The 27,201-nt window shown below is 47.9% G+C and overlaps 1 protein-coding gene across 1 annotated transcript in view; it reads right to left on the bottom strand.

Moving 5' to 3' along the window:
• Positions 1-1,189: 1,189 nt before the first annotated feature.
• PRDM16 (PR/SET domain 16) overlaps positions 1,190-27,201 on the bottom strand; it is a 302,027-nt gene continuing 276,015 nt past the window's right edge. Inside the window, exons 9-17 of the mRNA XM_083876951.1 lie at positions 23,630-25,031; positions 20,051-20,138; positions 16,148-16,317; positions 14,392-14,469; positions 8,284-8,453; positions 7,613-7,787; positions 6,891-7,121; positions 5,371-5,545; positions 1,190-3,260 (exon numbers count right to left, since the gene is read on the bottom strand). Coding sequence (XP_083733077.1) covers positions 3,126-3,260; positions 5,371-5,545; positions 6,891-7,121; positions 7,613-7,787; positions 8,284-8,453; positions 14,392-14,469; positions 16,148-16,317; positions 20,051-20,138; positions 23,630-25,031 — 2,624 coding nt within the window. The 3' untranslated portion in view covers positions 1,190-3,125. The remainder of the gene's footprint in view (positions 3,261-5,370; positions 5,546-6,890; positions 7,122-7,612; positions 7,788-8,283; positions 8,454-14,391; positions 14,470-16,147; positions 16,318-20,050; positions 20,139-23,629; positions 25,032-27,201) is intronic.

Consider the following 27,201-nt stretch of genomic DNA (forward strand, 5'->3'; position numbering starts at 1 on the left):
AAATGGAACCTCCACAGCTGCTGTGAGCTGCAGCACGTTCCAAGTGCAATCCAATGAAAGGTAGAGATTAACAGAGGTTCAGTTCAGAGGCTTCCTGTTTCTTTATCTTAATGGGAAAAACTGAAACTTGTAATCAGTGCTAAATCAAACAAGTCAGGAGATCCTACAACACAAGCTAGAGAAAATGGGGAGAAAACCAAATTAGGAAATATGAAAAGAAAAAAAAATCATTTAATGATTTTAAACCCTATATTTTTAATGTCCTCAATCCCTGACTGGATAATACCTCCCTATCCTTGGCCAGGGGCCCTCAGGATATCCCTGGAGAGCCAGGATGAGCCTGGGGATGGTGACAGTGTGAGCTCAGTCGGAGCAAGCACCTGAGCAACTGCTTCAGGAGAAATGACACAACTGGCAGCAGGGCTGACAGAGGGATGGGGAGACCACAAATACCCCAAATAAATCCCCACAATAACACTCTCATTCCTTAGTACTGGCCCACATTTTGGTGTCCAGCTCACTGCCACTCCCTCGGCTGCTCTGTCACCTCCCTGTGCTGTGGGGTGCAATGCTGACCTGCCCTAAGGTTTCTTCAAGGGTGAACAAACCATGTTCAGAGCACACAAACGCTCACTGCTGCCCACAGGTCCTGTTCCAGCACAGCAGGCAGTGCCACAGGCCCTGCCAGGGAGATGCTCAGACATGGTTTACTCTGAGCAGCTGCCAGGAGTCACAGAGCTGCAGCTGGAATGGGACAGGATGGATCCAGCCCCATGTTTAAGGCCCTTTCCATGTTGTCCTGGAGCAGGGCCATCGAGGCAGAGCATCTCCACTGGCCTCCTCCTCCTCCTGCTGTGCTGCTCCCCATCACTGGAACCTTCCTCCAATGCCCCAGGAGATACAAGGCAAAGGGCAGCTGAGGGATGATTGTCTGGAGAATGGGCAGCACCACTGGCAGCACTGACTGGGGTCATTTGGCACATGGACAAAATCTTCCTGTTCCCTGCTCATCCCACATCCAACCTCAACAACACAATTTTGGTCCTTCACTACATACTTATATTAACATGATTTCTTCACAAGAATGATATCTAATGCAAAAAAAAACCCCAACAAAACATACTGTTAAGGAAGAAATAAAATAAGAAAGGAATTAGGCCCAAGTGACAAGTTATATACAGATTAAAATAAATTCCATCAGGAAAAGAAACAATTCTTTTATTATTTTCAGTTGGCCCCTGTGGGAATAATTTAAAGGCCAAGTGCCTGGGCAGGGCTGTGCTGCAGCCTCTGGAGTGGGGATGGGGTGGGATGGGATGGGATGGGATGGGGTGGGACAGGAGGGGACAGGAGGGGACAGGGCTGTCCCTCTCCTCTGCAGAGCCTCCAGCAGGGTCAGCTCTCAGGCTCTGCCTACCCAGGAGCTTTGTGCAAATACATGAAGCAGCTCAGTCACACCGCCTGGTGCTCTCAGAGCCTTGGGCACTTTCACAGGATGTTGTGGAAAACCAAAAAAAGGGAAGGATAAATTTTCTTGGGAAACACACTGGTGCTGCTAATTTACCTCTCGTTCCCTCTGTACCAAGGGCACCCTGGATGCTTTCCTGTGGGGGCACCCTGAGGCTCCCCAAAATCAGCCTCACTTGTGCTCTTGGGTGCAAAGCTGACTTGCAAAGCTGTTACAACCAACTCCAGCTCTGCTTTGCTCAGGGAGCTGGTTTCTGTTGTTTTGGCCTGCTGCAATGAGATTTCCCACACTGGACTGGTTTAGAACCCTCCATCTGCCCTTTTCCATGGCTTTCCTAACCATTCCATAAAGGAATGCCATCTCCAAATTCCCCACTCCAGCAGCAGATGGGAATTGCAGTGGAGAACAGCACAAAGCCCACAGGATTTGTGGAGGCTGCTGTGTATCAGTAGAGAAGATGAGGTTTTGAAGTGAGTGGAAATCACTCATAAAATCTCTGTGAGAAATTTTGGAGTCACAGAGACAACTGGATTCTTATCTCTGTGCTCTGCACCCCTCAGGCTGCTGGAGCATGTAAATACTCATCTTTCTACTTAAATCACAGGTCAAGCAGCAGCAGGTGGAGCAGAAGGAAAACCAGGCCAAAACAACGGTGTGAATCAGAGATCTGTGCCACAGATACAATCAGCACGGGGTGATGTCACCCTGAAACCCCCGGGAGGTGACACAGATGTGTCCCAGCTGCCCTGGGTGAGGCGAGACTTGCCCATAAAACATTTCCTTATGCACAGCCAGGGAAGGCTTTGCCCTGTGACCTCTGTGCTTGGAGAAATCCAAGCATTTCCAGGAGCTCCACCAGCTTCAGGCACTCCCAGCCCATGCTGGGCTCGCAGGTACCAGGAGGGGCAGGGAGCTCTCCCAGCCTCGCTCAGGGCACAGCCGACCATCCGTGTCCCTGTGACACCTCTGTCACCCCAACCTCAGCACTGTTCCAGGCTGGAGATGTCTCAGCTGGGAGCTGCAGGTGGCTCATGATGACTGCAGGCAACGTGGCCTCACCTTGGAGGGAGGAGCTTTGCACTGTGCCAGTGTTTTGCTGGGAGCAAAGGACAGGACAGTGTTTCTGTGGGAGCGCAGAATTCCGAATGGGGTCAGTTAAACGGGTTGAATTTGCCTTTCCCTGGCATAACTCCAGTGGCTGTGTCAGAACTGCACCAGGGACAGGTCACACCTGGCTCTCTTCCCTTGGTGCTTCACCATTCAGCTGGATGGGAAGGAAGTGCTGCTGTGTGGCTCCAAGCTGTCATTCCTGCTCAGGCTGTGCTGGCTCAGTGACACTGGTTTGGAAGGTTGGAGGGGCCAATCTTTGATTGCACTGTTGCAATTCGTGTCTTGCTTGTGCTATTCCTACAGGCTGTGAAATCCTGGGGCTGCTTCAGGGTCTATCCAGTTTGGGAGAGGTTCATTCTGATAAATTAGAAAGGAAAACTCCGGAGAGATAAAAATGCAGGACGTGTAGGTCGGATGCGACAGGTTTCCTTCTCAGCCCAAAGTCCAGACGACTCCCTGAGGCCCTCTCATCCATCTTCTGCTGGCTGGGATTTTGCTGGGATGGCTGCAGCACCACCTGGGCTCCGGCCAGTGCCTTGTGGACCTCTCAGAGGTGGTTGATGGGGTTAAAGGTCCCCGACTCTGAAGCTGCTCCTGCCATGTCCAGCCAAGCCCCCAGAGAGTTCTGGGAGGACGTGTGGAGGGGAGCGTTCTCAGACAGGGACAGCATCATTGCATAAGCCTGGGGGAGAGAGGGATGCCAGGACACGAGTGAGAACACAGCATGGAGGAACAGTCTGTGTAAAACACACAGCACCACCTAACCCTGCCCACCTGGGCCAGCAGCATCCCCTGTGCTGGGCTAAACTCACATCCACGCTCTGGGAGGGCACCCACCACTAAAAAAATCAGATTTGTCATGGTTTATGGGGACAATCAGGAGACACTATCATTCCCACTGTTTTCACAGGACTTAACCCATCCTGTACTGCCTGTGCTCAGTCACAAACCTCCACAAGATTCCAGGCTCTGCTCTCAGAGGAAAGCAGCTGCTACTGGGGATTGTTACTAAAAAAACCCACATCCCCAGACAAGCCAGTGGCTCAGTGAGGCTGGGCTGGGGCAGCAATGCCCAGTGGAAAGTGGTGAGCAGCTTCTCATCCTGACTTGATGCCTGGCATGGACCCACTGGTGATGCCAGTGTGGATATTTAGTGATGTGGAATTGTCATTGGCATGGCCTCTGTGGTTGGGATGGGTTTATTGCTGCAGAGAAACCCTTAAAAGTGTCTGCTGAGAGAAATGCAGTGAGACTTGTTTGCCCTCTAACAAACTGCTGGTTCCTTGTAACCTGGCTGCTCTCCCTCCACCAGGACACAAGGTTTGTCTCACACACCTCTCCGTGCCCTTTCTCAGCCCACATCACTGATGCTTGGGCAGATAATAACTCATACAACCAATGTCATTGCCACTCATGGCCTGAAAAAGAGGAAGACACTGTCCCCACCCTCTCCACCCCCCTGGCCCAGGGAAGAGGTCCAGTTTTGTGGTTTTGTGGACACACACACTTCTAAAATTGCTTAAAACTAAGCCAAACTAAGCTGTGCTGCTCACACTAAGGTTCTGTATTACTGCCAAAAGATGGGCCAAATTATTTAAGTTGCTTATTGTGATTCAAGTGTAAAACAGAGTCAAAAACCAAAAATACCTTTCCCCATCCAAGCACAGGCTGTACCAGGGTGGGACATTGGAAAAGAGCAAGCTGCCCCCAAAGAGTTAGTGCATTTGGGATGTTAGTGACAGGACACAGGGAAGAGTCAGGCAAGTGGCTTGTGTTTAAACAGGTGTCACCCCAGAAAACTGCTGTGCTGTCTCTTCCAGCAGCCCTCCCCAGCCTCACTACTGGCACCCACTATGAAGGAGGACAGAAATAGCCAAAGTTTTGGATGATGCCAATTCCAAAATGTTCTGCATGGTGTCTGCACTAAGCTACTGTTCTGCTGGACATTTGAAATAGATTTTGGGATAAGTTCTGTTGCTTGAGGGTCAGAAAGGGCCTCTGAGGTGAGAGCTGTGCTCATCCCCCACCAGGGCTGGGTGTCCTCTCTCCAGCCCAGCCTGCTGAGGTAACTTCACTGAACAGGTCTTTTGTGGGAATTATTGTGGAGGGATCAAGACATCAACTCCATAAACCCAGACTGGGTATTTTGGCTAATAAAAAAGCAGAAAGCACACACAGATCTGCCCTAAACCTCCAGATCTCTCTCAGAACTCTAGTCATTCTTAGATGCCATTTTGATGGTTTTTGGTGGGTCTAAACTAGTCTGGCTCACAGGGTTGGGGTTTTTCTTTTCCATTTTCTGGATTACTTTTGGAAATCAAGGAGGTAAACAAGGATACCCTCTAGACATGCTGGCTTGCAAGTCCTGGATATATTATTGTCTTTCACCTCTGTTTTAATCAAACCCAAGGGCGCTTTGTTGCTGTTTCTGCAGACCAAACCTCAGTGGTTACCCACAGAAGAGCCATCCCAAAGCATAAATAAATAAAGACTTATAAAAACATTTATACAGACAGATAAAAACACACAGATGCCTCTCTCTTCCTATATAGCCCCACTCTCACTGCACAGGCTGAGATAAATCCACCTAGAGGTGATGCCCACTCCCTTCCTCCTCTATTTCAATTTAGTTGCAACAAGACACATTCACGTGTCTGTTAGAATTCCTGCTGGGGAGGGGGAATAACTTTCTGGAAGGGGAAAATAACCCTGGGCTGGAGGAGGCCAGCTGCTCCCTAATCCTGCTGTACATGCTGGGTGGCAAGCTAGGAAAACATTCTGGATATACCCACCTGGTTTTTAGCCTGCCTGTACAGAGTCTGTTTTATTGCCTCAGAGTCTAAGGTGGAATTAAACACATCCTTAACTTCAAATGCTTCCTCGGCTGCTTTGCGGAGATCCAGCCCCTTCCCAAAATTCGGCATCTGCTCCAAATCTAACAGGCCGGCTTCGTCCTCCTCAATACACCTGTACCAATGACCAGGGGAAGGGGTGACCTGTGTTAGCTGGTCTGGCCCAGAGCCTGCATGCACCACCCACGGGGGGCTCACCAGCCACATGCGTGAAGGGATGGACAGACGGACACGACACGGGATGGGAGGAGGAGCGAGGAAGAAGTGGAAAGCAACAAGCAGCAGGTTTTATGCCTGAGGTTCTGCGCCAAAAGCAGCGGGGTTTTTAAGCTGGGTAAGGCATCGCTCAGTGTTGTGTGGGTTGTGCTGTCGATACCCTCAGAAATTGGGGCAAACTGCAGCAGAAACAGAGCTGAGCCTGTGCTGTGTGCAGCAATCTTTCATTTTGAGGGTGTTCAGACATGGCTGGACATTGGGGGAAAAATCCTTTGCTTTTTATAGAACAATGGAATCTGGGTTGGGTTGGGAGGGAGCTTTAAGATTGTCTCATTTCACCCTCTGTCAGAGGCAAGGACATCTTCTACTCTCTCAGGCTCCAAGCCCTGTCCAACCTGGCCTTGGGCACTTCCAGGGATGAGGCAATCACAGCTTCACTGGGAAACCTGTGATCCTTCCTGTGCCAGGGCCTCACCACCCTCACAGTTAGGGATTTTCTCTGAAGATCAAACCTCTATCTCTCCTCTTTTGGTTTAAATCCACTCCCCCTTGTCCTGTCACTCCAGGCCCTTGGAAAGAGTCTCCCTTCATATTTCCTGTGGCTTCCTTCAGGCACTGGAAGGTCACCTTGGAGCCTTTTCTCCTCCATGCTGAACAATCCCAGTTCCCTCAGCCTTTTCTCCCAGCAGAGCTGCTCCATCCCTCTGATCATCCTGGGGCCTGCTCTGGACTTTCTCCAGCAGCTCCACTTCCCTCCTGTGCTGGAGCCCTGGGGCTGGAGGCAGCTCTGCAGGTGGGGTCTCACCTGGGCAGGGCAGAGGGGCAGAATCCCCTTTTTGCCAGAGCTCTTAGAACTCCACTTGAAGCCAAGACTATTTTGCTACAACTCAAAGGGCCATAGCAGCACCAAAGGCATTGCACAGACACCTCTTCCCTTGCCCTGACCAGAGTTTTGGAGAGAAAAACGACATCTGCTGAGCTGTGGTACCCTGAAAACTCTGGGTTTTGTGTCTGTTCTCCTGCTCCAGGCAGGAGATATCATTCCAGATATCATTCCAGATATCATTCCAGACTCTCCTTGCAGTCCACTTGTCTCGTGTCCCCCAGCGCGGTGAAATGGAATCTGGAGTGAAGGTTTGAATCACACCGGAGGCATGGCATGGCTTGGAGAACAAACCCACAGCATTCACGATGCACCACAGACACGGGCAGGGGGCTGAGGCCCCTGGGGACGGCCCCCTCACCTTCGGGTGTGGTCAAAGCTCATGGTGAGAGACGTGGGCTCCTCGTCCTCCTCATCCTCGAACGCTCCCCGGGGCTCCGCCGTGGGCGACGCCGTCTCATCCTGGGACTTCCCAGTCAGGCTGTCGTCGTCTTCCTCTTCCAGTTCTTCGTCCTCATCGTCCACATCTTCTGTCTTCTCATTTGCCAATCCGTGGCACTGGGAATTGCCATCGATATCCTGGATTTCTGGCCTGAAATGTTTGATTGAAGGGCAGGGAGGAGGAGGAGAAGAAGAAGAAAGAAAAGGGAAAAAAAAAAGGATGGCAAATGTTTAAGTTGTGTATTCCCACGACTTAAAGCAAGACTTTGATAATTTTATATACAGATATAAACACAGAAACCCATATAATATTATTATATTTAAATAATATATACATGTATATATTATTTAAAATTTAACAAAAAAGAAAACCAATGTGCTTCAGGCATTTAAAGATCATCCTTCACTGTTCCAAAGGGCCACTGAGCATGTTGAGAATACACCAACCCCAAAGCTTTTTGAACTACAAATTTGTGTAATCTGATTTAAATGCTGGTTTTTCATCTCTTAAAATTAACATTTGTGGGACAATCAGCCTATCTCCTCAGGGGGAAGCTTCTCCCAGCCAGCTTGAATTCCCTCTTGTATTACCGTGCTGTTCATGCCTGTCCTGCCAGCAGATAATTTCATTTCCTTGCCTACCTTTTATCCGCTAGAGCCGACGCTTGATTCATCTCGCTATTTGCAATAAAATTTCTGATTTCCGAGAAATAGGAATCCTCTTTTTCATCTAAAAGTGCATGGTTGTCTGATTCCGAGTTGGGGGAGGAGGCGCTGGTCCCGAGGTGGTTGGTGATGACTCCGGAGTGCTGGCTCACTGTGGGGCAGGAGCAGGGAGGGACAACAGGAGGGACAAGAGGAGACTCCATCAGGTGTTGGCAAGGCCATGGTTATGAGGAAACATAAAGTAAGAATGTTCTCAACAGCCCTTTCATGTTATATTCGTGATTTAATACTCAAGAGGAAAGTCATGCAGCAAAGATCCCAAAGGAAGATTGTGTTTTCCAGACCAAGATACAGGTGATATTTAGCATTTACGGGCAACACACACAATTTAGGAACCATTGCAGAACTCTTTGCCTACAACTTTTCCACAATACATTTTTTTTTTACCCCTGCTGGGAAATCACTCACAGAAATTCCTCCCTTTCATTTTTTTTTTTATGTCAAAACAAAGCCAATTTATCTTCTGGAACTTCCAAAAAACCCTACAAACTCATCCTTAGGGGGACAGGGCATTCCAAGGGGGTCAGACCATGGAATCTCCTCCTCTTTTCAGGGATCCCCAGCAGACCCAGAGAGTTTTTCCCCACCTGGAACGTTCTCGTGCTCGTGTTTCTTCAGGTGCCTGTCGAGGTTGGTCTGCTGCCCGAAGCACCTGTTGCACAGGTGGCACTTGAATGGCTTCTCCTTGTTGTGGATGTTCCGGACGTGCCGCTGCAGGTTGGAGGAAATGCTGAATGACCTGTCACAGTATTTACACCTGGAAAATGAGAGAAAATGGCAAAGAGGGCAACGTGAGGGAAGAAAAGAAACAGCAAAACCCAAACAGAAATAAAAAGCAAAACAAAACAAACAAACAAAAAACAAAAAAAATGCCCCCCCAACCCACTACCACCAAAACAAAGAAAACCAAAAAACCCCAAATAAACAATCAAAAACCCCAACCCCCCAAAAATAAAACAAACAAAAAAAACCAAACCAAGCCAAAACCAAAACCAAAACGAATAAAACAAAAAAACCAAAACCAAAACGAAAAAACAAAAACCAAAACAAAAAAAACAAAACCAAAAAACCAAAACCAAACCAAACAAAACCAAAATCCAAACAAAAACCCAAACAAAAACCAAATAAAAAACCAAAAAATAAAAACAAAAAAAACCCCAAAAAGCAAAAAAAAAAAAAAAACAAAAACAAACTTCAAAAAACTCCCCCAAAAATCCCAAAACCAAAAAATAAAAATAAAAAATAAACCCCAAACTAAAACCAAAACCAAAAAACAAAAAACAAAAACAAAAATCAAAACAAAACAAAACCAACAAAACACACAAAAAAAGAAGAAAAATCTGACTATCAAACCCCTAGGAAATGCTGGTCTATAAATCTTTGCTCAGCTGAAGGAAGCACAAAGCATTAATCATCCCAGACAAATCTCATGTTATTGTTACTCAAGGAACACAAAGAAAGGATTAGGATTAATTAGGAAGCGAGTCGTCCAAACAAATAAGAATTCGAAACAAAATAATTATTTTTCCATGCACGGCTGTAGGAATGAGAGAGGTGGATTTATTCCTTCCACTTTTTTTTTTGAGGGGAATCAGGTGAAATACGGCTCTGGAGGGAGGACAAGGAAGACAGAAGAAGAAAGCAGGGAGGTGAAATGTATAAAATAGTTATTAACTGACAAATCCCTGCATGACATTTAGCTGGACACACAGAAAATTCTGGCTTTATTTGTGACATTCCTTGTGGTACTGGAACTACAACACGGTTTAAAGGTAATTATAACTATTCTTACAACAAAACAGCTCCCAAAGAAATCCACCATCCTTTCCAAACAGGGTAAGATTTACTCCTAGGACAGTAATTTATTTCAAATAGTGGCCCTTTATTAGGATTAATTAAGGGAGAGAGAAAAGTCCCGTTTTAAACCACAGCATTTCCAGACTTCTAAACTCCTTTATTTTCACTTTTTTCCCCCCCAAATATCTGGTTTATGATGGAATGCAAGGAGCCAAGCCAGGATGTTCAGGGGAGTTGCTGAGTGAAGAAAATATTCCCCTTTTGAGCTCAGACCCTGCAGGACCCAGGGCAGATGGGCTGGGGGCTTGTTCGAAACCATCACTCCCCTTTTTGGGTTTAAATTCCCTCCAGATAAATCGGAATTGCTCGGGGTGGTGTCGAGGGCTCAGCCCGAGCTGCAGGGCAGAGCGGGAGCCGCTGATGGACTGAAGGTGGCAGCTCCGAGCTGCGGTGGAGAGTTTGGGTCTAAAACTCCTGAAAACCTCATTCCTGCCCGGACCCGCCGAATCCCTCGTTAGATCTCCCTTTAAATATGTCATCTGTACCCCAGCGGGTCTGGTCCCAAAACCCACGAGCAGCACAATCTGTCTCTGCTGCAGAGCCCCACAAATCCTGGGCACTTCCAAAATTCCAACTCTTCCCACTCCAGAGCAAACCCACTCCAGCAGGGCTGCTCTGAGCTCCTCTAACCCACAGCAACATCTGCCCCATGGAGCTGAGCTACTCCTCGATGGGAATCCTGGAATTCCAGAATGGTTTTGGGACTTTAAACCCCATCCAGTGCCAGTCTCTGCCCTGGGCAGGGACACCTTCCACTATCCCAGGGTGCTCCAAGCCCCGTCCAACCTGGTCCTGGACACTCTCAGGGATGGGGCAACCTGTGCCAGGGTCTCCCCAGCTCTCCAGGACATGGAGATGGAAATTTTGGGAATATCAGCATCTCCTGATGTGCACAGACTCACCCCATGCCTGCCTCACTCAAGGATGGAACTGGATTTCCCTGGACATAGAGGATTCCTGTGGGATTCTTCCCTACAGACACAACAGGTTCCACTGCGAGTGGAAAAGATCCCCACAGTGAAACACGCACCCCCCCCCCCCCCATTTCCAGATGTGCTCCAGCTGTGATTTTTATTCGGTCTCTAAAAATAAATCGATATTATTTTTGGAAAAAACGGGGATACATTTATGAAACACTCGCTCTGGCTGAATGTTTATGGATTCCGTGTCCACCTCCGAATTTCCTACTGCTAAATCTCCAACAAGAATAAAGATATTTCAAATAATGGGCCTTTATTGGGATTAACCAAGGGAGGGAGCAAAGTCCCTTTTTAAACCACAGCATTTCCAGACTTCTAAAGTATTTTGTTTTCCATTTTATTTCCAAAACCCCCCAAAATAACTAGAAAACAAGAAATTATTTGAGCATCAGCAAGAACAACCATAGTGTCTATATGAAGAGTTAAACACACATTTCCAGCATTAAGGAATTTGCTCTCAGATTCCTGTTCAGCAAACAGCAATATCCAAACCTGTCCAGCAAACCCCAATATCCAAACCTGCCAATATCCCAATATTCCTGCTATTCCATGGAATTTTCATGAGTGGTTTTGTCCAGCTTAGACCAGGGTTTTATCTCCCTCCAGCTCCTAAAAACCACTTTTTTTTTTTTTTGTGTGTCCCAATTTCTGGCACAGGGGATACCTGGCACAGGGGACACCTGGCACAGGGGATACCTGGCACAGTGGGTACCACTGTCACAGCCTGGCTGTCCCTGCCATCACCCCCAGGAGCAGCTCCAGACATTTAAAGGCAGCTCTCACACACTTGGGGCAGGAACAGCCCAGCCTCCTCCACATCCATTTATTTAGATGTTCAGGAAGCCTTTGAAAAGTTCCCTGTGACAGGTCCTCGCCCTAACCATGAGCTATGTCGGGAATAAGGAGGGAAAAAGAGCTTGTTAAAAAAAATAGGAACCAGAGGGGCAGTGGGAAGGAGCAGGGAATGCCTGGGAGCAAAGGGATGAGGGAGATGTCCGGTGTTATTTGTGGTCCCAGAGGGGTCGGTGCTGGGAGCTCTGCTGGTTTTAATCTAAATAAATGGCCCAGGCACAGGAACCAGCTTAAATTCAGGGAAAGGGGTGAACGGTGAGGGAGGAGAAGAATAAAACTCAAAGGCAGCCGTGTTTGCTTTGCAAACAGCCCGACAAAGCTTCTCCCTTATCAGCTTAAAGGGCAGAAAACATCCCAAGTGGGAGGGAGGGAGGGACAGCAAGGAGAGAGCCCGGGATGGAGCTGGGGGACTCTGACAGGAAATCCTGGGAGCTGGAGGAGCTCTGGTACCTGGGACAACTCGGGAGAAAAGCAGAGAGCAAGCCCTGGGGATGAGGGGAGGAGTTCTTGAGTCCTCCTCATGAAGTTTTGCACTGATCAGTGTGAGCTGGAGAGGCAGAATTGCAGGAAAAAACCAAAAAACACATGGACAGCAACTCCCCCTCTGAGTGACTCCTCAGCCTCAAGTGCATTTATAGCTCAGGCTGCATTTTAAAACCAGAACATGAGAAATATCTTCAATATTTATTGAGCTATGTGCAATTTAAATGAAATGGCAGGTGTCAGCTGTGGCTATGAGTTCCAGCTTAATGCAGATAACTGGACATAACAGCGCCTTTTTATCACTGAATTCTGAAATACATAGTCCTGAATTTCAGGTTTGGTGCAGAAAAGAAAAAAAAAGAGTGAAAACAAATGTTGAATTTCACTGTAGGGCACAGGGACTTGGAGTGTTTTCAAATCACTTGATTTTTAGGAAGTGCATCACCAGGTATTTCTTCTGAAAACACGTTGCATTTTCTCTTTCTAAAAACAATCTGCCTCCTTATTGCTCATGTGCTATTGATTCCTACTTTATACATAATTAGACACTTAAGAAGTTTAAATGATTTCACCATCCCCTCCAAAAAACTCAAAAAACCTCATCACTTAATCAGTGACCATCAGAAATCAAACCCAAACCACCTTATTTTCTGGCCTGTTGCCTTTAAGAACATCGTAATTAATATTTAAATTATTATTTAAATTGTTGTATAAAAAATATTTCTATATAGGAACAGGGTAAAAAAAATAATTAAACAATCAAAAGCAAAATTACAAAGGAGACAAGAGTAAAACACGGAGAAGTCAGCAACCTCCTTTTACCTGCCTGAAGTCAGCACTTAAAAACCAAGCTTTCAAAACAAGCCTGGCTGCCAAAGCTGCAAATCTCAGTTCTCTGAGAGGAAAAGCAAATCAATGATAATTAAAGCTCGCCTGTAAACGCAGCCCCGGCTCTCCTGAGTGCTGTTAGAATGCAACATTGTCCAGGAGTCAGACCTCTAAAAAACCCACACAGGCTATTTTCTGGGAGAAGACCAGATCAAATAAATCTTTATTTTCCTAACCTTTGTTAAGTTGCAAGTCTCCTTTTTTGGAAGAAAAACTGAACTAACGATCTCGGAATAATCGGGAGCGAGCGTTGCAGTGGACAGGGAACACACAGGGCCCGTTCAGGCATATCAAATAACACAACCCCAAACATCACAGCAGGGAATGGGTCCAAAATATATGTCTGCTTTTAGGGGGGGGTGGGTTTGGTGGTGTATTTTTAATTTACCTAATGTCTACACTAAAAATGCTGGACGGAAAATAAATGTGATTCTCGGCGTAGCAGGGATTACAATGTGGGAGAGTCAATTCTTAGGTTAAACTGAGCATAAAAATGTGATGTATTTGACCACATGGCCTTTTGCTGCTCATAAATTTGTGTTTCTCTTTATTTAATAACTGCTCCATTTGCTTTGTTGTGAACTTATGGCTGTGTATGAAATGCTGCAATATCAGCTACCCAAAACGAAACGGAATTGTTACCATTGTTTGACAACCTGCAAAACACTCCCTCACATCGTGGCAAACACAAGGCTTGATTTGCACTGAGCTCTTGATTCATCATTCCTTCAGGTTTGCTCATTTCTGGACCTCATTCTAACAAAAAAAATGGGCTTTTTTATTTATTTTTTTTTTCCCAAGCTTTTTGAAACTGCTTGTAATGCATTGGGAGAAAATGCTGGGGGGAAAGATTTCCATGAGAAATAGTTATTTATATACCTAAGCATACATATTACATATATTTTCTTGTGAGTTTTATTCAGATTTAAAGCCCTGACTTGGGCAGGAGCCACAGAACCCACTGGGGTGGCAGACTGTGCCTGTGCACACTGAAGAATCAAAATCACATCACCTTGTCCCCAGCTAACAGAAAATAGCTCAGTCTTCTACCTTAAATACCCACAAACGTGTGAGACTCTGTGTGAATCCCCCCACTCCCAGCTCTCCTTTTAAATTCTTGATTTAAGCTCAGACACTACCAAAATTCAATTTTAAGGTAAGTAAATCGACAGGGTTTTTCTTGCCTTTGTTTTTTTGATCTCCTACTGCAGGCACCTCTGATGTGCATTAAGAAAAGTAAAAAAAAAAAAAAAAAAAAAAATCAAAACCCCATCTAGCCTCAGCAGTGAAGGTCCTGGCAAGCCCTTCAAACCAGCCTGAATTTCAGAGCCATTCAGCACCTTCAGCTGTCCTTGAGATGAATGGTTAACGTGAGTGTGAAACAACACTGCAAATCAGAGCCCTCATTTGCCAGCATACATCTAAATATAAGTTAAGTGTCTATCTTCGAGCTGCCAAGCCTGATTATTTTTGGCTGGCACACATAATATACAACCCTATGAATCACTCTGTGTAATGCTCCAGGCCTGTGGTATTCTGTGCTGGCACAGCTTTATAGAGGGTGAGGGGGAAATACCGGAGTGGTGAGTGAGGAGGGTTTGGGAAAGGGATTTTTTTTATGGGGGGCAACATCACCTGTAAGGCTGCTCCCCAGTGTGTGTCCGCAGATGCCTCGTCAGGTTGGCTGAGCGTGGGAAGATCTTGCCACAGTACCTGGACAGGGAAGAGCCAAAGGAAACCATCAGGAGAGCCAAAGGAAAGCCATGGATGATGCCATGGCACAACCTGCACCCCTCATCCTGACGCCCCTCCCAAAATCCCTTCATGCGCTCACAGCTTATGGAGGACAGTGGGGAGGACAAATCTCCCACCCCAGGGTTACACCAGGGGCAGCTGAGGGAGCTGGGAGGGCTCAGCCTGGAGAAAAGGAAGCTCAGGAAGAGCCTTCTCACTCCTACAACTCCCTGACAGGAGGGTGCAGCCAGGTGGGGTCAGGCTCTGCTCCCACAGAATGAGGGATAGAACAACAGGAAACAGCCTCATGCTGCACCAGAGGAGGTTTAGATTGGATATTTTGAAATTTTTTTTACAGGAAGGCTTGTCAGACCTTGGAATGGGATGCCCAGAGAGGTGGTGGAGTCACTATCCCTGGAAGTGTTCAAAAGAAGTGTGGACATGGCACTTGAAGACAAGGTTAAACCACAGCATTCCTGCAGCAGGGTACAGAGGGTTTAATCACTGCCCGGGCAGATTGGCACTTGAGATGTTTCTGCATCTCCTTTATAGCCCTGTTGATGTGCTCATCATGTGGAATCTGCCCTTTCATCCTTGGAATTCACAGAATTTTCTCTAGATAAAGGCTGCAGCAGCCTGCTATGGGTTAGGAGCCTGACAGGCTGCTTAGAGCAAGGAAATGCAGACATAGGAAATTAATAAAGGAATTGTGTTCCCCAATAAATCCAGTTCACAGTAAAATCAAAAAGGTATAAATTAAAACATTAATTGGGAAATAAAGACTTAAGGATGAAGGGCTGCACTCTCTGACTATTCCAGAGGGAAGCTATGACAGACTTTCCTTATTTCAGAGACCTTCAGCTGTCCTGAGGATGAACAGTGAACGTGAGTGTTCCCCAGCAATGGCAATCCAAATGTTAACTTGTGAGTGTGCATCTAAAATTTAGGTTTAGTTCTTTTTGTAAGTAGAAACCTCAAATTTCTAAATAGTCAACTGAAATCTGAGCCCTCAGCTCTTTTGGCGAAGTTGAACGTAAGAGACACATCAACCGAAGTTTGTACCACCTTCTGCACCCAAAAAAACCCCCTCAGCAGGAGCCACCACGAGAACCTTGAGGTAAAACTACGATAGCAGACAGAGGTTTATTATTAAATACCCTTGATCTGCTCCAGTTTAGAGCTGGAGGGGTACGTGAGGAGTTCTGTGGATAGAACTGTTTGAAAAAGTTGTTTCCTGCATGCCATTTTTTAAAATTCAATCATTTTTCCATAGCTGAGGTTGGATATAGCCGGGACTGGCATTGGGAACGTTCGCTGCCGCACGCCAGAGACTTGGCCTGGGGAGAGTTGGGTTTGCTTGAGAATCTCCAGATCCGCTCCCAAGGTTATTAAAAATTACAAAGCAAACAGAAGATGCTGATTCCCTACCAGACAAAACAAGCTATTTCAGAGGGAATTAGTCATCCCAGCTCTGCTCTAATTCCGCCGCTCCTTGTTTTCCCTCCTTGTCAGAGATGTCGGTGCGGAGCTGCTCCGCTCCGCGCTGGTGCCCAGTGCAGCTCCCCGGCTGGGATGGCACATCCTGGGGTGTTCCCACATCCCGGGATGTTTCCACAGCCTGGGGCTCAGCGGGGATGCCGTGGGGTGCCCGGCTCACCTGCAGGTGTAGCGCTCCTTGCCCTTGCGCAGGATGGGGTCGGAGAGCGTGGGTGGCGGCGATCGGAAGTTGAAGGGGTGGTGGGGAAGGGGCTGCAGGGACGAGCCAGAGTCGGCCTTCATGGCTGCAAAGCTCTCCAGTTTCTCCGTCATCGTCTCTATGGCTGACATCTGCAAGGACAAGAAGACAGCTCCTGTCAGAGAAGTCCCTGGGAAGGGCAAGGTCTGATACACAAAAGACCAGTTTTGGTGGGGCAAAGCCTCCTGCTGGTGTTGGCTCTTTTGGGAGTTGGAGGTGCAGTGGGAAATGGAGCCACTGAATCCAGCCAGGAAAGACAGGAGTAGTGTGTTGGTCATGGAGAAAGCAGGAAAGGCGCAGCTGGAAAAGCCAGGCATTTAGGTCCCAGAAATGGGCACTTTCTGCATGTGCTCACTTTCAGCATTTCAGCTCAAAATTATCTCAGAATACACCTGAAATATCCATTTTTACCAGGATAACACTAAACACCATGGTCAGATGCTGGAGGTAGAACTCAGTACCCAAGCCCAAACCAGAGTCTTGGGAAGAGGGAGGTCTGACATCTCCTGCAGCATCCCAGGGACGGAGAGGGACAGGGAAGGGAGTGGTGGGTGGGCAGGCAGGGACACAACCCCGGGAGAGGGGAACAGGGAAGTTTTGGGCCCAAAGCAGAAGAATCCTGGCCAAAGTGGAGTGGGAAGGATGTGCAATGGCGGTTCAGGGAGCTGAGAGGCTGAAGGGGTGAAGAGGGAGCAGCTGGGAAGAGGAGGAGCTGGGATCAGACTCAGGATGGAGTGGGTCCACAGGGAGCTTGCCTTGGTGAAGAGGCCAACAGGGAGCTTGGTGAAGAGGCCAACACTTTAATTATGGGTAGGAAAGGTTCAGCAGCTCCTAAAGGTGATGGAAGGATGGGTGGGAGATGGCTGAGTTTCCTGGAGTGAAAGGGAGCTCCAGCCAAACCCCCGGATGTGAGCGGTGGCTGGGTGAGTTATGGTCAGGAGGGGCAACACCTACACATCCCTTTGGGATGGGAGCAGCTGGCACGCAGGCCTGGAGCTGGGACACCAAGCAGAATGTCCCTGGCTGCTTTATCAGATTTACTTTATATGACTTGGCCATGCTCTCACAGACATGAGATTAAACACCACACCAGAAAGAGGGAGAAAGGGAAAACCCTGGAGATACAGGAGAAGGAGAAAGCAAAAAAGAAAAGAATGAAGCTGGACTGTGTGCAAAAAATGGATCTGCATAAAAATCCTTCCTAAAGAACAGCACTTTTACTTTCATTACAGCGCGACAGGAAATCCAAGTCCAAGAGAGCGACACAGCGCACAGGACGACGCCGACCCCTCCGAGGTCCAGCTCCATGCACTCCTGAGAGCACTTTGGAGATACCAGGGGCAGAAAAGAGGGATAAAACAAACAAGGCAGCAATAAAGCTGCCTCCTGGCTGCGCTGACATCACCGGGACAGGCGGGAGCTGCGGAGGCAGCCGGGGCGGCAGCGAGGAGCGGAAGGCAGTAGGAAGCCATACATCACCCCGAGATGCTCGATTGTACAGGAAGGGCTGACCTTTTGCACGTTTACACTTTATTAAACTGGGCTTTAGAAGCTTGGAGAGGTTGGGGGGGGGGGCAGAGGGGGAAGAGAGCCAAGATATTGTTTAAAAATATACGGCTATGAAAAAAAAAAGTTGTCTTAATCACCCCCGAAGACATTGTGGAGGGCTGACAAGCATTCATAAGCTGTAAAAAAAGAGGAGTAGTAACCCCCATTTCCCGATAATAGATCCACAGCCCCTTAGCTGGAGGCTCCCAGCCCATGATAAATAGTAAGTAATACTTAGCACCAGCCACTTGAAAAGGTTACTTGATCATTTACAGCACCAGCTCTGCCCCAGCTGCCAGTCATACAACAAAACCATCATGTTAAAAAGCTCTCCGGACCTTTCAGAGCTGAGCTCTCAGCCCTTTGCTGAGGTACCTGGAGCTCTCCTTTGTTGTGCCCTGTTCTTTAGGCACTTAGTCACAGATATTTGCTGGCTTGAGAGCCGTAGGCTGGTTTTAAAATTCTAAATGCTGGCCACGGCCTCTCCAGTGGCAAAGGCACTTTGCTATTTAGGGAACAACTGCCTGGTTATAATAAAACAGAAAGGGGGAAGAAAAGAATCTTAACAGGTGAGGAAAGGCTTTCCATTAAGTTATCAAAAAGTTACACTGGTTATTTATGTTGTCCAGAGTTTCATTTGGAATAGACAATGCAGGAAAACTCCCAGAGAGCAAAGGAACTTCTGCCAACGAGTGGCTAAGAAATAAGAGCTGCCTGAAATTCATTTTGAGAGAGGAAACATCTCCTTTTATCACATCTTCTGGCTTCATCACATCCCAGTGAAGGCACTCTGAGAGAGCTGGGGATTATTCACAGAGGGAAAGGCTGAGACCAGACTCGTGTCTGGAGTGAGAAAAGCCTGGGTAGAATGTGACTCTGACTGACCAGGCACAGGAACATCAGTCCTAATGAACAAAGCAGAAGCAGGAACCCTGAAAATGTGATTTCTTAGGAAAAGATCCAGGATCCAGAATTCTTAGCAGTGCTGGATCCAGGGAATGGTCACGGCCCCAAGGCTGCCAGAGCTCTCAGACACAGGCTGGGATTGTTGGGGTGTCCTGTGCAGGCCACAGGTTGGACTGGATGATCCTTCCAGCTCAGGATATTCCCTGATTCTATGATAACACTGGAAGGGGATCTGCTGGTGCAAATCTCCCATATTCTGGAATAAATATCCCATGTTCCTTCACTGTGTGTGAAATACCTGACTGACTGCAGCATGGGAACGGGACCTCTCCAGATCAAGTCATCTCAACACAGCGCCTTCCCTTATTAAAAATCACTTATCAGGAAGCTTTGGGCTGGGGTGATTGTAAATTTGAGGCTATTCTGTGTGATAAGCTGTTAGAGATAACCAGACCTTCCAGATCTTTTCACTGCCATGGGAAGAGGACGTGGTCAGGATTTTGGGAACAATGTTAACAACCTTCCACCCAGAGTTTGCTCCTGCTTGGGGTCTGAATGTTTCTCATCGTCTCCTTGGGTTGCTTTGCCACGCTGGCTCCTCCCTGCTATCAGATTCTTTACAGGCAGATATCCCCACTATTCTAACTCACACAAACACAGGATGTTCCTGGCCAGCCTGTCACCATTATCCAGCCTGGATGAAGGAAAAATCGGGGGAAGTTATTAACCAAACTCTGAGGCTGGTGTGAAACAATGTGGGAACTAAGTTTAGCTGTGAAAGCAACCAGGACCCAGATTTCACAAACCTGCGAGTTATTTATCTAAGGTGGGAAACATTATCAGGGGAGAACAATGTTTGTGAATATAAAGGAGAGCACAATGAGGACCACAGAGCTGGGATCACAGCCTGGGCACATCAGGGGATAGCTGGGGGCTGTCACACGCCTTTGGAGCAGCACAGCTGAACCCACAGCCTGGCACTTCCACACACTCCTCATGGTGTGGGGAATTCAGAAAGGTAGAAAATGCTGCTGCCTTCTTCCCTTTGTACCACTGCAAATGACTCCCCCAGGTGTTCCCAAAGGAAAAACCTCACAGGCATTCTGGGCTGTGGAAGGGGAGTTTGGCAGAGCCTGTGAGCTGCCCAGACCTCATCCCTGTTTTTCTGGTAATGCAAAGAGAACAGCAAGGCACAACTGTCATCATCCTCAGACTGTGAATTAAACGTGTCTGGAAGGAACTGGTGGAAAATAGTGGAGTTTCCAGTCAGGCCCTTGGATGAGGAGGAGTCTGATCCCAGTGATCCCAGTGTGTACCAGCCCCACCTCAGCATTCCATCAGCACAGCACATGGCAGTGTCCCTGCTCTTACCTGGGGGTGAAAAAGCAGCGGGGAGGGTCGCAGGTACTTCTCCTTGAGGGCACCCACGGGGTCTGTCACCTTCCGCTTCTCCACCCTGCTGGACAACAACACAGAGGGTTACATACCTCACAGGGAGCCCCACACTGTGCTTCAGTTACACACAAGGTTATTCTCTTATTCTCTTCCACCCCCTTCTCCTGGACACTACAGATTCTGATGCACAATTGCCCCGCAGAAAGAGTTGGAAACAACATGAACACAAATCCCCTCCTTTGGGCAGTATTTTTTTTAGCCTTCAGGCTGATGACTAAGAAAACGTTTTGCTCCTGCTCTGCTGCAGTGGTTTATAAACCTCTGCTGGTGTGAAATGTCATGGAAAACCCTGTGTTTAGAGCAAAACTGTCTGAGCTCCTAGAGGAGAAGCTCCAGGGTCCACAGCAGGCAGCCCCCGCATGGAAAAAAATAAAAAATGTCTTTGAGAGTTTGCATTTATCTGAAGAGTTAACACTGGGCCAGACTGCAGCCCCAAGCGTGCTGAAATCATTAGGTGTTTCATATTTGTTTCCTCCCTCGCAGCTGAGACATAATTTGCATTGAGTTTCTTTGGCAAGCCCATGTGGACAACGATTTAAAAAGTGAGGGACTGGTGGGAGAATTCTGAAGTGACTCAGAAACCCAAGTTCTTCTGATATCACTTTGGCCCATACAAATATTTCATGTTTAAGCATCTGAGATGACCCTAAAGTGAGGCTCCTATTTTTGAAAATATTGGCTTTGCTTCCACAGAATATTCTACTTGCAGGGAAACAGAGGTGTGGAATCACCAAAAAGACAAACTGAGATGTTCTCTAAGGGAAAAAAAGTGTTGAGGAAGTAACTCCAACAAACACAGCTGCATCTTTAAACAGCTGGAATTGAGTCTATCCAGCTAAACCAGCAGAAATCCAAAAGTGAGAGTGATTTTAAGTACATTAGTCCAGCATAAATTGAGAGCAAATTATTTTAGCTGCATTTCAGCTGATTGGTGTGTGGATCAAATTACCAAAGAGTTTAAAGAAGAGCCCTGCCGAGTTCAGTCAGTGAACTGTGCTTAATCTGCATTTAATTCTTCTTGGGTAGAGGGAAAGAGAAGAGCTGGATTGGAAACGCAGTCAGAGTTAGGGGGCTTTGGAAAGTACGTGCTTTTATGGGTCTGAGTTGCCAGAAATACCAAAGAATAAGTAAAAAGTTGCTCCCTGAGCCCTCCCTGACCAGCACAGCTTTTCTCTCCAGGAGGCACTGAAATGCCCAAGGGAACATCCCTGATCCCAGCAGAGCTGTCTGGGGAGGGCCCTGCCTGCTCCTCGTGCGTAAAGCCTGATGAACTGACAGCATTTCCCCAGCTCTGCCATCTCCCAGCTCTGGGAATGGAAACACGAGGTCCAAACGTCCCCGTCAGAGCCCAACTCAGAGGATTAAGCCGATCGTTTCAGGCCAGTGCCTGAGAACGTCACCCCCACGGGCTGAGCTAAAAACTGCCCCCATTTCAGACTGTCTGGCCGCATTAAATTATATCACCAGGAGAAAATGTCAAGGATTTAAGTGGCCTTTGGGAGGAAAAAAAAAAAAAAAAAAGGAGCCAAATGATGTGAGAGAGTCTGATAAAGGGAAGTTTAGAAACAAAATATTTCCATATTTTTCAAGCTGGGACTTGGAAGCTGGGCTGTTTCGCTCATTACATCAGAAGTCTGATTCGCAGGCAACGCCACCGCTGACTTTCTATTTTAACACATGACTAAAACTGTGTGCATCCCATGGAATGCAGCAAACGATGCCCCCATCCTTCACTTCCATCTGTCTTCTGGGCCTTTACGGTTTTCCCGAGGCCTCTGTTTTAATTGGCAGCGGCTTTTCCGAGCCGTGTTATTTCAGCATTACTGCTGAGAATGCCCAGAGGTGGCAGGACCCTACATGGATTCTTCTGCCTCTCCATCCCATTTATTGATTTTTTTTTTTCCCCCCCTAGGGGTATTTTTTATGAACACTGTTCACACCATGCCTGATTTCTCCAGGAGGAGATGGCCACGGTGGGTGCCAGGCAGGACACGGCACCTCCTGAGCTGGGGGGTGTCCCCATCCCAGATGGAATGGTGTGGGCATGCAGTGCCAGAGCCAGAGAGGCTTGTTTAGCCAGCACTGAGGGCTCACTAATCCTCATCCCAGCGACAGCTCCTTGGCCTGGCCAGACACTGACATCACTTTTTCCCACAGTTATCAGCCCTGCGACAGCGGCCGGTGGTGACATCTGGGCTGTCGTGGTGCTCACAGCCCTCTGAGTGCCCGTCCCACCGTCACACCATGGTGGCTCTGAGGATTTCCAGTGCCAGGGACACGGCAGATCCTGCAGGGGAACAGCAATTAACCTTCCAGCAGGCTGGGCACAGCAAGGATCACCATGTATACAGCACAAGGAGTGCAAGGACAAAGCTCTCACCTCCATGGACTGAATCCAGGAGCGCTCCAGGCCAAGCACACGTATCCAGATGGGTGTTGTGGAGCATTTAGACATGGTAATGGCTAATTTAGATGTGTTGATGTCTAAATCAAACCAGTTCAGGACACGTCTTTTCATGGGGCTTTGCTAAAACCAAACGTGCCATGTCCACCTCATCCAAAGGTAATACCCGGATGGGTAACACACAAATTTACTGTTGCCCTCATCACAAAGTTATTATATTTTCCTTTGAGAACAGGTTTTATAAAAAGCTCTCAAGAAACAAGAGGCCAAAGCCTTCCCTCTTCTCTTCCTCCTGAATTGATGCCTTCTGGAAGTTTAGCTGACATTTGGATAACTTCACCCAGCCTGCTCTACACACGCCTTCCCATGTTCAGCTCATTCTGACGTAACGCATCAGGCCCTCCTCAGAACCATCTGTTCAAGTGACACCAGAAAGGCCTTGTTATCTCCCAAGAAAGATAAATCTGTGAGAAATGTATCTGGGAGAGATCTGGGTAGTAACACGCTACCATGTGTTTACACAGGACTTGTTACTCCAAGAGTAACATGTTTCGGCAGGTTGGGTCTGCATCAGCAGCTCCTCCGAACAGAAAAACCCCAAGAAAAGGCATTAGAAAGGAAAAGAGAGGGAGGGAGAAAGAAAGGTGAAGTGGCTCACAAAAGGCCCTCAAGTCAGTCAGTGGGAGAGCTGCATTTCCAGGCTCCCAGGGCTCCTGACTCATTCCCAAGCCATGAGAGCCCAGGGCTCCAAGGCAATTTGAACTCTGCATTCTTATCGAATCAAACCTCTGGAATTTCGCCAGCAGAAGTGCCATCTTAGTGATGGCTCGGCTCGTGGGAGAGTCCTTAAATAGGTCAAGTTTCTTCTTTATCAAAATAAGGATGTGTTCTTCACACATTGATTATGAGGGCTCCTTGAAATTACTCAGCCCTTTCCATTCAGGAAATTCAATGTGTTGAGAGGTACAAACAACAACAGGAGATGCTCACTGTTCTTCCCAACCAACCTGCATCCTCTCCTGCCTCAGGGTGTGGTGTCAGCTGGAAAAGGAGCTGGTTAGGGAAAGGCTTAAGGCAGGGTATGTTAATACCTGTAGATGGGGTCCATGAAAAAGGGCGATGGCTTAGCGTAGTGCAGGGAAGGCTGCTGAGGCAGCTGGGACTGGGAAATCTTAGGTAAGACCTCACTTGCCATCAGCTTCCTCTCCCCATAAATGTGGTTTTTCCGTGGCTCTCTCCCTCCGTTCTGGCTGGCTCGGATGCGGTTGCCAATGCTCAGATCCAGTGGCTGCTCCTCCCCTGAGGACGGGGCTGGGAGGACCTTGGGGGGCGGCAGGATTGGCTTAATCTCTTTTGGCTTCGTGGTGAGATCGAAGGGGGACTCCGAGCTGGTGCCGCCGACTTTGTGGAGGTCCCTGGGTGACTTTGGTTCTGCCTTGACCAGCAAGTTGTGATTGAGGGTCCGCTCCGTGAAAGGGTAGAGGGAGTGGGGGAAATTGGGGAGGAACTGGAAAGGGAACATGGAATGATACGGGAGCGAACCCATCTTTTTCTCCTGCATCCCCATAAAGCCAGGCCCAAAATACTTCTCTGCGATGGAGGCGATGGCTTTAATAGAGTCATTGGCTGCCCCCGTGGTGGGCAGCAGGTGCTCCTCAGGGGGAGGGAAGAAGGAATGCTGAGAATAGAAGAGAGGGATTTCGCTCGTGGTGTTGGTGGAACTGGCAGACACCGAGCTGCTGATGAAATCCGGCTTGGTCTCAATTTGTTTGCTCTTGTCTTTCGTTTTGTCCCTGTCACTCTCCGCATCACTGTCCAGGTCGGAGCCGGTGCCAGTCGTGGTGTCCAGATCCGTGCCCGTGGTTGTATTGACATCCTCAAAGTCACTGCCATCGGACATGTCACTGTTCCTGGCTTTTAGCTTCTCCAGGTAGGAGTTCTCCAGGCTGCTTTCACATTTCTCCTCCCCTGAAGGGGCCTGGTTGTTGTTGCTCACCGCGGAGATCAGCGGCAGTGCCGGGTTCCCGAGGGGGCTGGGGAGCTTCGCGTCTGGAGTGTGGTTGAGGGGACTTTTGAGCAGCTGCGTGGGTGGTAACAAGGGGGGCCTGGGGTACAGAGAAGGTGGAAAAATCCCCGGGAACCCCGGGGTGAGGGCGGGGAAGGCTGGAGGGGCTGGCGAGAACGGGATCCCGCCGGGGTGCGGACGGGATGGGAAATACTCGTTAAAGCCCAGGCTGGCGTGGTTGAGGTTGGGAGAGGGCTTGGATTTGTCCATCATGGAGGTGGGAGTGAGGGGGAGGCCGGGGGCGAAGATCCCGGCGGGGTTGTAATGGTTCTTGCCCTCGCAGAAGCGCCGGTGCTTGTTGAGGGAGGAGGTAGTGCTGAACATCTGCCCGCAGTCCTTGCACTTGATCTGGGTGCGGCAGTCCGCGTGCATCCGCTTGTGGCGGCACAGGTTGGAGAACTGCGTGTAGGATTTGTGACAGACCTCACCTAAAGCGTCAACAGGAACCAAACAACGAAAAGCGATATGAAATTAACAGGAAGATTTGCAGGGATTTGCCAAAGGATTCACCAGCCCACCCCCGGCACCGCTCTGCCCACTCTGCCCCATGGATCTCCCTTGCCCAAGGCAGACTGAGAGAGAGCAGTGTCCCTCACTCCTTCCCTCACCACCTTTCCCTTTGGATGAAGCCTGTCCTGGACAATCTCTCAAGAAGCAGCTCCACAGAAATCTGAGGGGATGTGCTCCTTCTCTGCTCAAAGTTTGGGGGAATTTTCAGGAAGGATAATCATGGAGTCACAGAATGGTTTGGTTGGGAGGGTCATAAAGCCCATCTCATCCCATACCCTTCCACTATCCCAGGGTGTTCCAAGCCCTGTCCAGCCTGGCTTTGGACAATTCCAGAGATCCAGGGGTGGCCTCAGCTTCTCTGGACAACCTGTTCCACAGCCTCACCACTCTCACAGGGAAAAAAATTCTTCTGTATATCCAACTTAAATTCCCCTTATTTCAGTTTGAATGCATTCCCCCTTGTCCTGTCACTCCATAGTCCCTCTCCAGCTTCCCTGTAGATCCTGGAAGGTGCTGTGAGACCTGCACACAACCTTCCCCAGGTTGAACAGCCCCAAATCTCTCAGCCTGGATCCACAGGGGAGATGCTCCAGTCCCCTCTTTGCCCTAATCATGTATTTTTAATGATAACATCTATTTATCCCAGCTCATCTGCTTCCCATTAGTCCTGGCATGGCAGGAAGCACCGAGGGCTGGAGGGAGAAGAACTTTGCCTCATTTAATCAAACCTGCCCTTCCTTAATGCCCTCAGTGGTACATAACCCCTCCAGGGGGATGCTCTATAAATCCCCTGTCAGCCAGGCCTGGCTTCTGCCAGGGCTGGGATCTCTTGTTTTAATCCATTAAATCAGTCGAACACCCCTGCCCCGCTAACTGAAGCCACATCAGCATTTTCTTTAACGACCTGTAAATACCAAGCTTTCAAAACATGGATTTTTATGACCCCTTTTCACCTTCCAGACTTTGCTGCTGTAGAAGAAACAGGGCAAAGTGGGACAGGAATCCCACACCAAACTTTTCCACACATCAAAACACTGTGACTTTTTATTATCTGGTGCCTCTTTCAACATGGGAATAAATGTGGTGGTGAATTAACACACTCCTTCCCCCGGGGAACTGCTGTTATCACCCTTTTGTGAGCAGGGAAACGAGACAAAGTAGAAGAAGGACATTGTTTGGGCTTGGACAGGCAAGGACACGAATCCAAGTTCTGACACTCCAGCTCAGGGACTGCTCTGTGCTCCTTCCTTCCTCCAAGCTTTACTGATAACTGCATGTGAGCATGATTTTCCCTGTATTTTCTCCTGAAGCTTTCCTAAATCTTTAAGATTTACTTCAATGCTCGAACATTGAATGACTGGTGGGAGAGTATTTCACTAGCAGCTCTGAAAAACATAATAATATAATAAATTCCAATTGAAATTCAAAACAGAGACGGACAAAATTTAATTAATCTGACATTTCGATTCAGGTGAGCACCCCAAAATCCAAAGGAGTGTCACTGAAGGCTCTGGTTTCTGACTGCACTGTAAATTTAGGCTGCACTGTCTGTCCCCAGAGCATTTCATTGTTGGGCCCTGACACAGCCCTGAGCTGCAGGGAAACACAAACAGGACAAGAAAGTCATCACAAGAGTTTGGATGTTTGAGCCAATCCTAATTTTTGGCAATCACACTTTAAAATCTCAGATCAGCTCTCCTGAGCTGCTCTTAGTGCACACACAGAGTTTTATGGCTGTTGCAAGTATCTTTTCAGCCACCTTAGACTTGCAAAGAAAGAGTTTATTTGGCTTTTTTTACTCCATTTAAAAGTGTTTTCTTAAATAATATCCAGAGTTCTTTTGAAAGGAAGCACTACTGAATTGATTTTCCGTGAAAATTCAGCACAACTGAATTTTATTTTTGTGATAGTTTCTTAAATACAACAATCTCTAGTTTTTTGGGGATTTTGTTAGTTTTTTTTCCAAGGGAATTAGCAATCACCATTCCTGGAATTGCTAAAAAAACCTGTGGATGTGGCACTTAGGGACATGGTTTAGTGGTGAACACAGCAGTGCTGGGTTAAGGGTTGGACTGGATGATCTCAGAG

This window comes from Zosterops lateralis, assembly GCF_965231275.1.
Source record: "Zosterops lateralis genome assembly, chromosome: 22".
NCBI classification, from domain to species: domain Eukaryota; kingdom Metazoa; phylum Chordata; class Aves; order Passeriformes; family Zosteropidae; genus Zosterops; species Zosterops lateralis.